Source organism: Xenopus laevis, chromosome 2L (genome assembly GCF_017654675.1).
Source record: "Xenopus laevis strain J_2021 chromosome 2L, Xenopus_laevis_v10.1, whole genome shotgun sequence".
In the NCBI taxonomy this organism is placed as follows: domain Eukaryota; kingdom Metazoa; phylum Chordata; class Amphibia; order Anura; family Pipidae; genus Xenopus; species Xenopus laevis.
The window spans coordinates 71,505,696-71,524,479 of NC_054373.1; the positions used below are offsets into that span (position 1 = coordinate 71,505,696).

Consider the following 18,784-nt stretch of genomic DNA (forward strand, 5'->3'; position numbering starts at 1 on the left):
CCGCTTCCAGCCTCTGTGCCAACAGCCTTGCCGGGTTCAGCCTGTGAGGACCTGTGTACCATGGCCTCTGGGCCCACGGACAAATCTACTTCTAGACCTGCCATTCCTGCTGCAGGATCTGATAGTTCTGGTGCTCCAGAGTCTACCAGTCTTGTTGCTATTCGTGGTGGTCTTCCTGTTGTCCTGGGCAATCCGCCACCTGTAATGGGTGCCTCTGCTGGTCCGCCACCTGTAATGGGTGCCTCTGCTGGTCCGCCACCTGTAATGGGTGCCTTGGCTGGTTCTTCTGCTATGCAGGCTGACTCTGCAGGATCTGATAGTTCTGGTGCTCCAGAGTCTACCAGTCTTGTTGCTATTCGTGGTGGTCTTCCTGTTGTCCTGGGCAATCCGCCACCTGTAATGGGTGCCTCTGCTGGTCCGCCACCTGTAATGGGTGCCTCTGCTGGTCCGCCACCTGTAATGGGTGCCTCTGCTGGTCCGCCACCTGTAATGGGTGCCTTGGCTGGTTCTTCTGCTATGCAGGCTGACTCTGGCCATCCATCTGATCTGGCTCCTGACCCTGGCGACTTCTCTGATCTGGCTCCTGACTCTGGCGACTTCTCTGATCTGGCTTCCGATCCTGGCGGCTCTCCAGCCTTTGACCCTGGCGGCTCTCCAGCCTTTGACCCTGGCAAACTTTTGTCCCCATCTCCAGTCATTGGACTAAAAAGGATGGGGGTCTTTCGTTGGGTCGCCCGGAGGTCGACCCTTAAGGAGGGGGTACTGTAAGGATCAGCCCGGGACTCGAACCTTTATTTCCCAGATTCTGGACATTGTGTGTTCTTTTGAGCCACTGGGGGCTCTTTGAGGCTGATCCTTAACCTTGTGTGTCTTGTGTTTCATGTACCTGTCAGTTTCTAGTGTGTCCCTCCCCATTCTCCACCCACCTCGTTTACCCTCATGTGTTTCCCATTCCCAATTACCGTCCCTTTATTAACCCCGCCCTGAGCCTTGCTCAGGGCTGAGTCATTAATTGTAATCGTATCCTGTATCTGGTCGCTGTATCTTGTTCCAGTGATTCCTTACCTGTATCCCAAGCTCCTGGATTCCAAGCTCCTGTGTTGCCTTGTTCCAGCATTGTTTCCTTATCCTCACCTTCCTGGTAATTACCTTATTTTGAACTGTTCCTGTGTTATTTGCAAGCTCCAAGTAAACCTGCTTTATTTTCACCATGTCTGCCTCCCTTACCATCTATGGGTACACCCCTGGGCTTCCGCCATATCCTCTCCCAATGGAATGGCTATCCACTATCACAGCGGTTCCACGCTGTAACCCTTACACCTGTGCCATAAAATTGTCATGCAAAAAGTTTATACATTTGTTCCCATTAACTAATCTGGCAGTACTGTTGCTCCAGTCAATATCTGGGTAATTAAAATCCCCCATTATCATTACTTTACCCAAACTAGCAGCCTTTTCTATTTGCATAAGGAGCTTCACCTCCTCCTCACTTACATTAGGGGGGTCTATAGCATACACCTACAATTAATTTACTGGACTCTTTACAATTGGTGAAGAACTCCACCCACAAGACTTCTGCTCCCTCATTTTCTAACATAACCTCCTCCTCCTTTATATAAGCTTTTAAATCCTGCCTAACAAACAGACATACCCATCCTCCTTTTCTATTTTCTCTGTCCCTCCGAAACAAAGTATAGCCACTGATATTTACTGCCCAGTCATGTGACTCATTCAGCCATGTTTCGGCCACACCAATCACATCATATTTTCCCTCCAGCACCTCCAGATCTCCCATTTTACCAGTCAGACTCCTTTGCAAACATACATTTAATACTGGTACCATATTGAACATATGACATGTGGTCCTCCCTATCCTTAACAGTAACCCCACCCATTTTCCCTTTCTTTTCCCACTATCTCATCTAACCTGTCTTCCACTGAATCTTTTACTGAACCCCCTCCCCACACCTAGTTTAAAATCTCCTCCAACCCTCTAGCCATCTTCTCTCCCAAAACAGCTGCTCCATCATCATTGAGGTGCAGCCCATCCCTAGCAAAGAGCCTGTAGCCGACTGAGAAATCAGCCCAGTTCTCCAAAAAACCCTTCCCTACACCAATCTCTCAGCCACCCATTAATCTCCCTACGCTCCCACTGTCTCCTTAGCGTTGCTCATAGCTCAGGTAATATTTCTTGAGAAAATTACTTTGGAAGTCCCTGCCCTCAACTTTACACCTAGTTTTTTTAAAATCGTTCTTGAGGACTTCACCACCTCCTCTAACTTTGTCATTGGTACCTATGTGTACCAAGACCGCTGGGTCTTCCCCAGCCCCTCCCAATAATCTGTCCACTCGTTCCACCACATGCCGAACCCTAGCACCAGGCAAGCAGCAGACTGTTCGGCATGTAGGGGCCTTACGACAGATAACCCTATCCACCTTTCTAATAACTGAATCCCCTATAACTATAACCTGCCTTTCCTTCCTTGCACTCCCCCCACCACCCGTATTAGAGACACTGCCTCCCAGGGTGCTCTGAGAGTCAATCTGCTCCATACACGCCAGTTCAGAGTTTTCCTACCCAGCATCTTCAGCCAAAACGGCGAATTTGCTGTTTTGGACAAGCTGTGGACCAGCCCCCCTACCCTTCTGTCACCTACTTCTGCTCCTGACTGTCACAAACCTTCCTCCCTCATTAGCCTCCACTGCCCCTTCTCCTCCCCCCACTCCTCTAGCCCCTGCCAGTGGTTGCTCTGCGAGCCTCCTTTCCTCCCCCTCATTTGCCGCTGCTCTCAGTGTTGCAAGTTTACCCCTTAGAGTCTGCAGTTCAGATTCCAAGATGAAAACCCACCAACATCTCTCACATGTAAATACTGCATGGAACTGCTGCTCCAACACCACATACATGTGATAAGACACACACTGAGTGATACCAGCAAACCCACTTGCACTCATATTTACATTGGGTACAGTCTCCCAAATGCAATTCCTCACAAACGCCTCAAGGTTTTTAAAGCTGCTTAACACTTAATTCACATGCAACACTTAGATCACATGCAACACTCGCTTAGCAGCTCCCATACTCGCTTTGAATTCACAAGGTTAAGGTTTCAACCATAAAATACATCTAATAGGGCAGTACAGATGTCTATTTTACTTTTTTCTTTATTTCTCTTATGCCCATTCAAGTGCTATAAATATTAAATATCGTGGTTGTGTGTGTTATGTGTGTCATGTCAATAAATGTATTTATACTTTCTCTCTTGTCTCTTTAATAAAGTGCTCAATGCCATGTATTTCTCATTGTGATTAAATTAATGAATTAAAAAAAGTTTAAAATTGGGATTTTTAAAATTATTGGCATATAGGGGGGTTGTTTAATAGGAATTCCTGTAAATGCATATCAATATTTAATCCTTTGGAGGTTAGGGTTTGCTTTCATCTTCTAAGGCAGAATATGTTATAGCAAGCTGTACAGGCAAGTCGAGTGATATTGTGACTGAGATAAATGTTAGCAGAATAGGGACAGCCAAAAATATGACATATAGATCTTTGAAGATAAGCAGCTATGGGAGGGTGTCCCACCAACCAAACCTGTTTTAAATGCCATTTGGCCCCGGTTACTTATCTACATGTCCTGTACGGTGATCACCTCTAGCTGAAATGAGATTGCTGCCTTCCTACAAGCCCATTTTGCCTTTCCTAACATAAAGTGTCATTCCTGCTGGGACTCATTGACCAAATAATTCCATGTTGACACAATCGCAGTTTATTCTGTCTGTTCTTATACGCAAGGAAAGCCATCCCCTCTACCCTTACCATATGTTTTTTTTTAATTTATTGCCTTTAAAATACAAAGAATAAATAATTTAGAATAAAAAAAATAAAATAAGTCATAAAAAGGACTCCATGAACATCTTGCCCAGCCTATTAAAACTCCCTGGTGGATCTCATGTAGCCTTCTGGGCTGGACTCTTTGAGGTAAAAAAGCTAATACAATATAAATACAGCTCACGTCTTAAGAACATGGTTTTCATGTTGTTATAGATTACAGTATTTAATAGATGCAAAGTATATTTTACTTGTTTTAATTGAATATATTCTGACACGTTTTCATCTCTTATTTTATTTAAATGCTAAAATGATTTTCCTATTCAGATCACAGCACAGTAAGAAAAGAACAGGAGCAGATTCCTGTGATGCATATACCTTCTTCCCTCAACACAGAAATTCAAGGAGGTAATGGCTTTTGGTATAGTTCATAATACAATTTTTTCTACCAATACAAAATTAATTCTCAGTATATTTTTTCCTCTCTAATATGTTTGGTGAATTTACTAATAGAATGCTCCACCCTCCTATGTTGTCATGTGGGAAATGTAATTATGTGTCTGTAAAAACAATGGGGCTAATTTACCATACACAATAACTGCAGAGTGCAGTTTTTAGACAATTTTTTTTTTTTAGGTTGGGCAAATTCACACCCAAAAAATATAGACACACACACACACACACACACACTGTAACACACACTGTAACACACACACACACACACACACACAGACACACAGACACACAGACACACAGACACACAGACACACAGACACACAGACACACAGACACACACACACACACACACACACACACACACTGTAAAACACACAGACACACACACTGTAAAACACACAGACACACACACACACACACACACTGTAAAACACACTGTAAAACACACACACACACACACACTGTAAAACACACTGTAAAACACACACACACACACACTGTAAAACACACATACACATACACACACACACACACACTGTAAAACACACACACACACACACACACACACACACACACACTGTAAAACACACACACACACACACACACACACACACACTGTAAAACACACACACACACACACACACACACACACACACACTGTAAAACACACACACACACACACACACACACACACTGTAAAACACACACACACACACACACACACTGTAAAACACACACACACACACACACTGTAAAACACACACACACACACACACACACACACACACTGTAAAACACACACACACTGTAAAACACACACACACACACACATACACACACACACTGTAAAACACACACCCACTGTAACGCAACGCCAAGAAAAAACACGCTGCAGCACTCTGAATCCTGTGAAAGTGGTTTATTGTGCCATCAAACTAGTCAATGTTTCAGGCCAACACCCTCTCAAGCCTGTGTAACTGTGTAATACCACTCTCTGAATGTATGTGTTAGCAGGAAGTGATAAACAAGCTCCACCTTCCACAAGGGGGTACAACTCCCATGATGCTTAGTGATACTCAGTTTCAATACAAAACATCCAGTAAAAATGAACCATATTGTCGATCATTTTCTTTGTATAACATCTGTACCCCGGCGGTTTCAGAACACTTCACACATCCATTCATGCAACTCTCACAAGTAACACCTGTTTCTAGGAGTTACATGACATGTTGGATAATTTTATTACAGTAACTACACAGAATCAACACCTCTATGAATTTCTTCAGATGTCACCTCTTTGAAGAGTTACAATGTGCCATTGTGATTGGATTAGTGGAAGAGTTTATATGCCGAGAATTTCCCACACCAGTCAGTTGAACTGGAGAAGCTGCTCGGATGAGTAGTGAAACGTCTTCAATGATTACTCAGCAAGTCCAGTTGTTTTTAGTTTTTAGATTTTTTTTTTTTTTAGATTTACCTATACTAGAGATCAAGTCAAGAGTGAGTTTATTGTTATTTCATCCATATACGTTTGTACAGTACACAGTGAAACAAAACAACGTTCCTCTAGGACCATAGTGTTACACAACACAACATAGATGTACCGGACAACAGACAAAAAGTGCAAGTGCCAAAATATGCAACTCCTGTAAGACAGGTCAGCATAGTGCAGGGATGGGACAACACAGTGCACACTCAGCAGATGTAATATGTTAAGTAAATAATGCTAAACGTCATACATGATGGGTGTATCATTGTGACATAACAGTAGCAAGAACATGATAAAGAACATGACAAAGTGCAGATGTGCTCATAGGGAACAACTGTATCCAATGGCTATTCATCCATACAATGGCGTGAAGTGACTGTGTAACGTTGTGGTATATAGTAAGGTCAGATGGAGTGTGTGTGTGAGAGAGAGATCTGTCCGGTCCCTGAGTATTCATGAGCCTTATGGCTTCGGGGAAGAAATTGTTACACAGTCTGGTAGTGAGGGCCCTAATGCTTCGGTACATTTTTCCAGATGGCAGGAGTGTAAACAGTGTGTGGGGTGTGTAATACACTCTTTATCGTGTATAATACACTCTTTGTGTCCATAAGTCCAGTTCACAAGTCTTTTGTGTTAGTGAATCACACACTCTCAGTGGCCATGAATACAATTAGCAAGTGATGTGTAATTTTCTTTGTAAAATCCATCTAGTATCCTAAGTAAAAGTGTCCATATTCAAAAGTGTGAATATCTAAAAAATCTAGCGGCTATATTTGCCCATTATAAAAATACATTGGTACATTTTAAATGCATGTTACTACAAATCCATACTAATTGCTCAAATCTTGGGTTTCATCCAAAGTCCAGGAGCTGTCAAAATAAACAAAAGAGAATGTGTAGTTATTACAGAATTCAAGCAGAACAACTTATACTATTAGATCTTCAATAAATGCCATTGGAGTATGCTCCCGGTTCAGCCCTCCGGGAGTTAACGTACCTAATGAGGGTATCCATCTCATCTCAAGTTTCTTAAGGCGAAAGACTCTTATCACCTCCTCCTCTGAGCGGTCCCACATCTTCTGTTACCTGATAGCGTAACTGGCTGACTGTATGTTTCTGTTCTTTAAAATGTAGGGGCAGCGGATATTAGATTTAAGTTGCTTTATTCGATCTTTTATCTTTTGCATTGTTCTCCTCTCATAGGCCAAACCGCAAGGGCATTTTATTAAATACACCACATACAGTTAGGTCCATAAATATTTGGACAGACAACTTTTTTTCTAATCTTGGTTCTGTACATTACCACAATGAATTTTAAATTAAACAACTCGGATGCAGTTGAACTGCAGTGGGTTGAACAAAAAGATTGCATAAAAATGTGAGGAACTAAAGCCTTTTTTTAAAACAATCACTTCATTTCATGGGCTCAAAAGTAATTGTACTAGGGGTTCAAAAGTAATTGGACAATTGACTCAAAGGCTATTCCATGAGCAGGTGTGGGCAATTCCTTTATGTCTATCAATGAAGCAGATAGAAACCCTGGAGTTGATATGCGGGGGGCTTGTATGTGAAAGATTTTGATGTGAATAGACAACATGCGGTCAAAGGAGCTCTCCATGCAGGTGAAACAAGCCATCCTTATTAAGCTGCAAAAACAGAAAAAAAACATCAAAATAATTGCTACAATATTAGGAGTGGCAAGATCTACAATTTGGTACATCTGGAGAAAGAAATCAATGGTGAACTCGGCAACGTAAAAAGACCTGGACGTCCACGCAAGACAGTAGTGGATGATCACAGAATCATTTCCATGGTGAAGAGAAACCTCTTAACAACAGCCAAACAAGTGAACAACACTCTCCAGGAGGTAGGCGTATCGATTCAAGTCTACCATAAAGAGAAGACTGCATGAAAGTAAATACAGAGGGTGCACTGCACTCTGCTAAAAAAAAATCTAAAAAAGCCAACACAGATGAAACCAAGATGAACATCTACCAGAATGATGGCAAGAAAAAAGTATAGAGAAGGCATGAAACTTTGAATTTATGAAAATTTGTTCACAGTGCGAATTCTCAAAAAACGGAAAGACGGGCAGAGCATTGCAATATATTAGCGTTCAGGAAAAAGCATGGGCAAAACAACCATTTAAGAAAAAATATGCGCTGCACAAACTTTATAAATGACCCCCACTGTCTGCTCAAATCCAGCTAAATTCAGTCAAATTGATTGGGAGTTGTTTCATAATACAGATGGACAATGACCCAAAACATACAGCCAAAGCATCCCAGGAGTTTATTAAAGCAAAGAAGTGGAATATTCTTGAATGGCCAGTTCAGTCACCTGATCTGAACCCAATTGAGCATGCATTTCAATTGTTGAAGACTTAACTTCAGAATGAAAGACCCACAAACAAAAAGCAACTGAAAGCAGCTGCAGTAAAGGCCTGACAGAGCATTCAAAAGGAGAAAACCCAGAATCTGGTGATGTCCATGCATTCAAAACTTCAGTCTGTCATTGCCACACACACACACACTGTAACACACAGACACTGTAACACACACACTGTAACACACAGACACTGTAACACACACACACACACACTGTAACACACACACACACACTGTAACACACACCCTGTAACACACGCACACCCTGTAACACACCCTGTAACACACCCTGTAACACACCCTGTAACATACACGCACACCCTGTAACACACCCTGTAACACACATGCACACCCTGTAACACACACGCACACCCTGTAACACGCGCACACCCTGTAACGCGCACACACACACACTGTAACACACACACACACTGTAACACACACACACACACTGTAACACACTGTAACACACACACACACTGTAACACACACACACACACACACACTGTAACACACACACACACTGTAACACACACACACAAAATGTAACACACACACACTGTAACACACACACACACACACACACACACTGTAACACACACACACACACTGTAACACACACACACACTGTAACACACACTGTAACATACACACACACACTGTAACACACACACACACACACACACTTGTTTTTTCCTGGAGGCAGGACTGATGTACCACTACTATTTTTACTGTCTTTAATTATGCTCCCTGGTTGTGCCCTTACTGCAGGCTCCTAGTTCTGTGCTCTACCGCGTACCCCTTGTGGCTCAGCGGGGCCTGCAGCAGAAGTGGTCTATCATCCTACACAGACCTCAAGTTTAACAGCAGAGACACAAACCAAGAGTATCACAGCTTCATCTGACTGTTCCTCTGGGCACAAAGACCATTGTGGCCAGCCAAGCAGGCTCTACAAGAATCACATTTCCAGGAATTCAAAGACCGCACAGCCCAGGGGGCTTCTCACTTTATCTCTCTTTCTCACTATTAAGTACATACCAATTATTTAAATATGCATTCATGGCTTCCCAGGACGAGGAACTACTGTCCCTCATTGGGGAGATTTGCCTGACCAACATTAAAGTTAGAAGTAGAGTAAACAAGCTTGTAAAACCATCTGCTCCTAAATGCCCCTCAGACTCTATCAGCACTATCTTTGTTACTATTGGTAACTATGTAACCATGCATGTTTGTATACTCTTGAGAAAGATCCCTGTGAGGGATCGAAACGTCGAGTTAAATAAAAAGTTTTTCTTTATTTCGCCTGAAAATCCTGTGAGTGCCGCCATTCTTCACAGATATATATATATATATATATATATATATATATATATATATATATATATATATATATATATATATATGTTCTGGTGTGTCGGTGTTGGAAATTAAACATGGGAAAAACAATGCCGAGGGTAGGAACCAGGAGATTAGGACATGTAAGAGACATTAAGAATAGCCCTAGAAATGTTGTGACAAAACTTTTTAATACATTTAATCAAACTGAAAAAATGGAGATAGTAGCAGTGATCTTGAAAAAAGTAGAAATATGTGAATGAGAAGTAACTGTAAATAGATGGTTGTGAATTGATGAATTTTGAGGTAATCTGGTATTTCCCCATGGGATAAGAAGAATAATTATAGACTATTCCTTTAAATAACATGCCTTTAGTAATTTAGAAAAATACAAGAACATTCTGAACCTTTTGCACTACCCATGATTCAAGGGAGTTGTAATAAAACTAAGGGATTACAAAAAACAGATGTAGAATCTGTAACCCAAAACAAGACCCATCTATCAAGTGTGCATCGCCAGTAAAAAGATCATGAAATACAAATTGTTCTTTTCAGTCACATGAGCCAAAGTGGTTCAAAGTAAAATGGCATTATTTGCTGTGTATCAATGTAATTTAAATATATTGTACTGTTGATCTGCACTGGTGAAAATGGCTTGTTTGATTTAGAAAAAAACACTAGCGTTTATATAAACAAGCTGCTGTATAGACACTGGGCAGCCATTCAAGCTGGAAAAAAGGCACAGGTTACATAGCAAATGACAGATAAAACACCATTGTATTGGACAGGGCTTTTCTGTTATGTGATATGTAACCTGTACCTTTTCTCCTTTTTTCCTGCTTAAATGGCTGCCTCCACGGCTACACAACAGCTCGCTTTTATAAACCATAATAGTCTTTCTGAAGCAAACATACAGCTGTTACCAGTGCATGCTAACTGTATAGTATGTGTGTTAAGCTGGGGGAGGGATACCGTGGTTCTCAGGGTATTTGTGTAAAAGGAGTTTGCATTCTAAGCTTCATAGCAATGGGAGCTCCTGAACTAAACCCAACAGCTGGATATAGATAAATAATGCCATATACTGTATTATATACTAAACTTAGAGTACCAGCCAAAAGGTTCTGCATCTCTCAGTGGCATAACTAGGCAACGGTGGGCCGGGTGCAGAATGCACAGCAATAATCTTCCCCTGCCACCCACGATAAAGTTTATTGTGACACCGGGCAGGCCCCAAGGAGGTTATGGGAGCATGTACAGCAATTCAGGTGTCAGGAAGCTGTTATCTGGTTACCTTCCCTTTGTCTTGCTAATGGGCTGCTGAGGGTAAAAGGAGGGGGTGATATCGCTCCAACTTGCAGTTCAGCTGTAAAGAATGACTGAAGTTTATCAAAGTCAAATGGCTGAGGGTACCTGGGAAACTAACTACATGTCTAGTCCAATGTCAGTTTCCAAAATTAAAAAGAAAAAAATCAGTTTGCTCTTTTTAAAATATCAATGCAGGATTCTGCTAGAGGTTTGCAGAAGGAGAATGGTAGGTAACCAAATATGCATGCTGAGATATTAGAATTTTGCTAATTGAAATCTATTTTTCAATAGCCTCACTACGTTAACTGTAAAATTATATCCACATGACAACATGATGGGTTGATGCTTTTCAGTGGTTGTAACAGTAACACCATGAAATGAAAGTGTTTTATAGGAATGAGAACATAATGTACTGTTACCATGCACTGGTAAAACCGATGTGTTTGCTTCAGAAATACAACAATAGTTTATATAAACCAGCTTCCTTGTAGCCATGGGGGTAGCCATTCAAGCAAAGGATACACAGATAAGAGATACGTTTAAACTACAGAGTTTATCTGTTATCTGATTTGTATCCTGTGCCTTCTCTTCTTTTTCCTGCTTGAATGGCTACCCTCATGGCTACATAGCAGCATGTTTATATATACTATATTTGTGTTTCTGAAGGTAACACGCCCGTTTTACCAATGCAGTTCAACACTACATTTTATTTCCATTACTTTAACACACTTTCTTTTTTTATGTTACTGTGCCTTTAAAGAGGAAAACGCATTATTATTTTTGATTTCTACTTTGTTCTAGACTATTCTAGTGTGTTTTTCATGAAATATGCTCCTTGTCTCTGTACATTGTTAGAAATGTATCATTCCCACTACACACTTTCTGCTAAATAGGGGGTATTACTAGAGCCCTTGTGGATATTCACTTGGATCTGGATAACATATGTCAAACGGAATCTCCATATGAAGCTCTCTACAATGCCTTCTCCTGCCACTCCCTTGACAGCATCTGCAGTGAACGTTCATCTGATAGAGATTCACTTAGCTTTGAAGCTACAGGAGCACGTCATGTAAGTCTTCCATGTGTGTCTTTTCTTTACAATGTCCCTATATAGCCTGGTTTTATTATTTATATTTGCTGACAGAAGGACAAGCCACCCCCTCCAGCAAAACCTCCACCAGAAGAAGATGAAGAAGTAGAAATAAGTAGAGTGAGAGGAGGTACTACTGTTAGTGAGGTGAGATTGGTTGTGATTGACTGTTGCTATCTGTACTAATTTTTATGTTTACTTTTTTTTTTTTTTAATACAAATGCTGTTTTTTTTCCTTAGACATTAGGCAGTGCACCAATTTGTCAGGAAGAAGAGAACCCCTATGAACTGCTAGTTACAGCAGAAACTAAAAGGCTGGATAACAGAGGTGTGTTATTGAGGCAATATTCTTATATAAGGCTAAGTATGAGAAGCTTGTGTTTTATGGAAAAAAGATGTCCAAGTTTAGTATTTGGCGAGACTGCTGTATGAACATAACTTTGAATAAACTGCATTTTATTTTATGAAAATTTTCTATGCTTAGGAGAACAACATCTACAAGAGATTTGTTGCATCTCTCAACCTCAGGTGAGGAGCCTTACTTTAAAGCTTACATGGCTGTCATGCATATTTACTATCATTACTGACCTGTGTTCTATAAATTCAGGTCAGATCTCGTCACACTGCACCTCCTCAAGACCAAATAAGGACTTTAAACCGCCACGGTTCTTCTGACCTTTCCAGTGGCCATTCTGATGGGGAATCCCATGTCTCAGAGAAACCTAACAGTAAGAAACTTGTTCTCCCAGCTGCTATCCTAACATCAATTTATTATGTCATAGATCATAGCAAGACAATCAATGTTTTGCTTGCTTACTTAACATAATATATAACATAGTAGATGAGGTTCAAAAAATATCGGCAACAAGTTCAGCATTTATGTCTATGTGACCTCAAGAAGGCAAAAACCACCTATTTGATGTCTCCCAAGTTTGCCTCAGAGGTGGGTAAAAAATTCCTTTCTGACTCTGAGAAGGTAATTGAATTGGACTAGTAGTAACTTTCAGTAATTCCTGTCTTTAAATGTTCTAATGTAACTGCTGGTACAAGTACTTTGGATATAGGATTCATATCAGGTCTGGACTGGAAATCAAAATAGGTCCTGGCATTTCAGGTACACAGAGGCCTAAACAGCCCCCACCCACCTTAATAAATAGTGACTGTCTGTGGCAATTTACAGCATCGTCTCTGGAGTTTGCCAGAACCCATTGATTGCCAATCCAGGCCTGATTTATATCTCCTCTTAAGCAATTCTTCTCCATTGTAATCCATTGTAATCAATTACATTGGCTAAACTTTTCTCATAATCCATAATCTTTAGGGTGGTGGCAGATTGGGAGATTAGTCGCCCAGCGACAAATCTTCTCTACTGCGGGCAACTAATCTCCCTGAAATGCCTTCCCACAGGCAAGAATACGAATCCTCGCAATCTAAGCCAACTCAGATGGCTGGTTCTTGAAAATATAGTTCAGCCCAAAAGAGGTGGAGATAGGAGAAAAATACTGGGACAACGAGAGGCATACTGGATTAAAAAAATGAATACAATGGCTCCTTTAGGTTTGAATGACTATTTTGAATGACTTATCTCCCTTTTTGTAACTAAATGATTGATACATGTACCTCTTTCTTTCACAGATACTGATTACTGCCCTGATTTAGAATACATAGTTGCGAGCAGCGACTTTAGAAAATGTCTAAAGGGTAACATTTACTGGTAAATATGAGTAATTTGAAACAATGTAAATGAATAGGGCAGTCGTAACAAGGTACTCTATAGGTAGGCTCTTTTATGAGCAGTTCCTTCAGGTGTTTATTTTTACCGTTTTTATTGTGTATACAGGTTGATTTTATTACACCATTGGGAATTCCCTGGAACACAATGAACAAAATTTTTTTTAACACCATTGCGACATGATGGACGGACTTGGAGGCCATTATATGTATTTTTCACAATAATATGAACTTTTAACGTTTAACTTTTTCTATGGATTTTATAATACTTTTTATGTTATATATCCAAATAGGCATTGGTGATACTGTTAAGAGCCAATTGTAACAATTTTAAGGGTTAAATGTGATACATTGATTGATTAATTAAGAGGTGGGACTTCCTGTGTGGATCTTTAAAGCAACTTTTCACTGTGATTTGTACACACTTGAAAAAGGGCCTTTTGCTGCCCGAAACATGTCGTGTGGACGCACAATAAAGCACTGATTAGCAGGTATTCTGCTGTTTGCCTTTGATTTCCATATCCCATGATTGACAAATCCTCGTAAGGCAACTTCGGGCGACTTCAGAAATCCGAAGTGATTCTTATGTCATACTGCCAGCAATTCGTATTCTTGCCTACGGGAAGACATTTGGGGAGATTACTTGCCCACAGCACTTACCAGTGCTTTTAAAAATGTTCCTCTCTTGAATCTGTACACCTTTTGATACTAGTTAATAACTTGGTGGCCTGCACTTCCTCTATACTAAAGGGTGTGTTCTATAAGGTCCCATACCCTTGCTGCTTAAACATTTGAGTACCATGTCCTGTGTTAGCCCCTGACAACTTGTCTGAGCTGAGGTATGTGAATATTTTCTGTTGTGTGCATCAAGGAAAATTACGGAAAGATCCATTATCCAGAAAACCCCAGGTCCCGAGCATTCTCGATAACAGGTCCTATACCTGGATTAAATTCAAGCTTATTCTTTGTCTCCCAGTATGTTACCCTTAAATTACTATTCCATTAGTGATCTAGTATTAATTCTCCTTTCGTGCCACGCCTTACTTTGACAATTCATTTTTATTCCTTCACTCTCCTCTCCTATTTTTCCAATTTTTTTAAAAATCATCTCAGGTGGGCAGAGGCGAAGCAGTTCAGGAGGCTGGAGTTTAGCTTCTGCAGAAAGTAGTGATTCTCATATGCTACAGCACTTTTCAGGTCTTCTTCATGGTTCCTCACCAATATGTGAAACAAAAGACCCCCCACTTGCTTGTGAACCTTCCAGTATAGACGGCTGCAGGAATGGTGCTGTTGCCCACATAGAGCTTCCTCTACGCCGGAGTCTGTCCAAGTCTGACTCAGATCTTTTAACTTGCTCCCCACCATCTGGCACTAATGGAGATGATTGGAATCGCAGTGAATCTCTCACTAACTGCTCAACTGTGGCAGGCAAAAGAAGTCTTGAAAAATCGCCCTCCTTTACATCAGAGTGGGATGAGGTGAGAATAATAAAATTACAATTCATGAAAATTACACAAGTGTTTGAAATCTAGAACATCAGTCAACACATTATTGTTCTAATTTTGAATTAAATAAAGGAATATTGTGGCTTATTAGTTTAGCCATATTTATGCTGTGATGAGATAATTGAAACACTTAAAAGAGAATAAAAAAAACCCTTTTGACAAGAGCTCATTTAGTTGGTTTTATGTAAAAAAAAAATAAAAAATGATAATTATGGGGAAAAAATGTGTATTAAGTCACAAAATTCATCACAAGGTGAGGCAGAGGTTTCATTACACTGTAAACTTAAGGGGGAGAAGAACTGGTGCCAAAGAGCACAGAGACAGACTATCGTGGTTTCCTTTCAAACTGTGGAATCCGGTAAAAAAATACATTCATGTCCTGAACTTCAAATAATGTTTATGCACCTTTTTTCTTTACTTAAAGCCGATTACAGTAACTGTCAAAAATGGAAGTCAGTTATTATCCCTTTAAGTATAAAGTATACAATTATTTTACATAGGTTGTTCTGGGTGCAAGCAAGTATATATACATTTTTTAAACTGTTTGGTTTTACTGGTTGATATAGTTACAGTTATATGTATTAAAACATCTGACAATGCCACTTTTCCAGCAGCGTTACCTGTGGGCCCCTACAGCCACCCCCAAACAACATGTAAGACAAATCAGTTGGCGGTGGGGACAGAATGGGCAGGTTGTGGCTAGCTTTGGATTGCGTTATTGTTTAAAGCTTGCTTGGTGATCCTTTTGTTTTTTTTATTTTTTTTTTATTTAAGATGGTGTAGGGTCTGTGTTTAGTTTGAGTAAATATCATTTCTAGTTTTAAAAATGTGGTTGTGCTGCTATAATCTTGCTGTAGCATACAACAAGTCAGGTGACAAATATGCTCTGATTAGTGCATGTGTAGTTTGGAGTTATTACAGTAAGACCGCATAATCATCTTCTTTTACAGATTGATAAGATAATGAGCTCAATAGGACAGGGCATAGAGTTCTCACAGGAGCAACAATTTATAACAGGTAAATACTATAAGGCAAAATGTTGGAGGACACCAGTCTCTTAATAAAATATTGTACGTAATAATAAAATATTTCCATTATTCTCCTGTGTAGGACCTTCTGTTCCAGAGCAAAGTGTTGCCCACTGGTTAAAATCTATTGGGCTTCAGCAATATGATGGCAAACTAGTATTGAATGGCTTTGATGATGTTCACTTCTTGGTGAGTAAAATATTTGTTTAATCTTGTGTTTTGCTTTAATTTTTAATTAACTAATTGTTGAGGCCAATGAGGCAAAAATAGGTTTTTTAATAAAGCCTTAATCAATAAAGGCTTAATAAAGCCTAAGCCAGTTCTGTGGTACAGAGGGCTGGAAATTTTCTCTCCTTCATGGTGGAGGGCCGATAATGGAAGCCAGTGTTAACCACTCCCTGTTTTTAAACCACACCCATGTTACCACACACATCACTGCAGGGATATCACTTATTACTCATGTGAAAAAATATATTAAAGGACCAGTAACATCAAAAAATTTTATACAAAATCCATTGTATATGCTAAAAACAATGGCCATGCCCCAATATATTTATATAACAGACCTAGCGTTTTTTAAAAAAATACCTTTCCTCCATTACATTGGAAAATGGCGAAAGGGCGACCAGTGCGCGCTACCGACGCTGTACCTCCACACAGTACCAAACGTAAAGAACCAAAAGTAAGAACATACCTGGAGGTAAGTAAGGTCTCGCGAGGCAGAGCATCTGAACAGGCAGAGGTGAGTGAACTGCTGCGGGGAGAAAGACTGAGGGGATAGGAATGCTGCGGGGAGAGAAAGGCAGAGGTGACAGAAGTGCTGCGGGCAGAGAAGCTGAACCAAGGGTAAGGCTGAGGGGAGGGAAACGCTGCATGGGAGAGAAAAGCCAATGTGACAGAAGGGCTACCGGCAGAGAGGCTGAAGGGAGGTTAAGGCTGAGGGGAGGGAAACGCTGCATGGGAGAGAAAAGCCGATGTGACAGAAGGCTGCCAGCAAAGAGGCTGAGGGGAGGGAAAGTCTGCGGGACAGAAACGCTGCGTGGGAGAGAAAGGCTGAGATGACAGAAAGGCTGCCGGCAGAGAAGCTGAGTGGAGGGTAAGGCTGAGGTGAGGGAAATGCTGCGCTGGAGAGAAAAGCCGATGTGACAGAAGGGCTGCTGGCAGAGACGCTGAAGAGAGGGAAAGGCTAAGGGGAGGGAAAGTCTGCGGGACAGAAACGCTGCAGGGAGAAAAAGGCAGAAGTGACAGAAGGGCTGCCGGCAGAGAAGCTGAAGAGAGGGAAAGGCTAAGGGGAGGGGAAAGCTAAGGAGAGGGAAAGTCTGTGGGACAGAAATGCTTCGTGGGAGAGAAAGGCCGAGGTGACAGAAGGGCTGCCGGCAGAGAAGCTGAAGAGAGGGAAAGGCTAAGGGGAGGGGAAAGCTAAGGAGAGGGAGAGTCTGTGGGACAGAAACGCTTCGTGGGAGAGAAAGGCCGAGGTGACAGAAGGGCTGCCGGCAGAGAAGCTGAATGGAGGGTAAGGCTGAGGGGAGGGAAACGCTGCGTGAGAGAGAAAATGCCGATGTGACAGAAGGGCTGCCGGCAGAGATGCGAAGGGGATGGAAAGTCTGCGGGACAGAAATGCTGCGGGGAGAAAAAGGCAGAGGTGATTGAAGGGCTGCCGTCAGCAAAGATGAACGGAGGGCAAGGCTGAGGGGAGGGAAATGCTGCGGGCAGAGAGGGAACCAATGAGGGCTGTGTGGATTACAACACTGCGGGTGCTAAAGGCTGTTTGTGAAGGGGAAACTTCTGGAAGTCAGGTCCCGGAAGAGAGACGCAGCAGCGCGCATGTAGGGGGAGAAGAAGAAGAACAAGCAAGAAGATGGCGGAGACACCTTGGACCTCGTGGGACAGTGCCGGTTTCAGTTTTTTCCTTTGTCTTATCCGAACAGCAGGAAAGATCAGCATATTGGAGGTAAGGTATGTATATGCATTAGTTTTTTTCAAGAATTAAAAATGGTGTTACTCATCTTCCACTGTGGATAACACAGCACCCCCAGAACATGCTTAAACACCTTAGGGGCCCTAACAACAATTTTCAAAATGCTAACAAAACCCCCAGAACAAGCCCCTACCAGGTTTATGTTGCACAGGCATAGCATGGCACACAAAGGCAGAGTATGTCACAAACAGGGAGCATAGGGCAGGCAGAGTATGGCACGCCCAATGAGAATAGGGCAGGCAGAATATAGCACACCCAGGGAACATAGGGCAGGCAGAGTACAGCACACACAGCATAGAGCAAGCAGAGTGTGGCACACAAGGAACACATGGCAGGCATAGTATGACACTAACAGGGAGCATAGGGCAAGCAGAGTATGGTACACCCAGGAAGCATTGGGCATTCAGAGTATGGCACACACAGGCAGAGTATGGCACACCCAGTGAGCATAGGGCAGGCAGAGTATGGCACACGCAGGGAGCATAGGGCAGGCAGAGTATGGCACACTCAGGGAGTATAGGGCAGGCAGAGTATGGCACACCCATGGAGCATAGGGTAGACAGAGTACGGCACAACCAGGGAGCATGGGACAGGCAGAATACAGCACACACAGCAAGCATGGGGCAGGCAGAGTATGACCTACACAGGAAGC

At 41.7% G+C, this 18,784-nt stretch overlaps 1 protein-coding gene across 13 annotated transcripts in view; it reads left to right on the forward strand.

The window, feature by feature from the left end:
- The window catches only part of LOC733397 (ankyrin repeat and SAM domain-containing protein 1A), a 317,888-nt gene that overhangs the window by 168,872 nt on the left and 130,232 nt on the right, over positions 1–18,784 (forward strand). For 9 of the 13 annotated variants that reach the window (XM_041582022.1, XM_041582016.1, XM_041582019.1 and 6 more), the window contains 10 exons: positions 4,156–4,236; positions 11,694–11,869; positions 11,945–12,037; positions 12,131–12,218; positions 12,375–12,418; positions 12,498–12,618; positions 14,735–15,099; positions 15,738–15,779; positions 16,077–16,143; positions 16,237–16,343. In XM_041582022.1, the coding sequence (XP_041437956.1) occupies positions 4,156–4,236; positions 11,694–11,869; positions 11,945–12,037; positions 12,131–12,218; positions 12,375–12,418; positions 12,498–12,618; positions 14,735–15,099; positions 15,738–15,779; positions 16,077–16,143; positions 16,237–16,343 (1,184 nt within the window). The remainder of the gene's footprint in view (positions 1–4,155; positions 4,237–11,693; positions 11,870–11,944; positions 12,038–12,130; positions 12,219–12,374; positions 12,419–12,497; positions 12,619–14,734; positions 15,100–15,737; positions 15,780–16,076; positions 16,144–16,236; positions 16,344–18,784) is intronic. The other 4 variants (XM_018246531.2, XM_018246527.2, XM_041582015.1 and 1 more) reach the window with 3 other exon arrangements.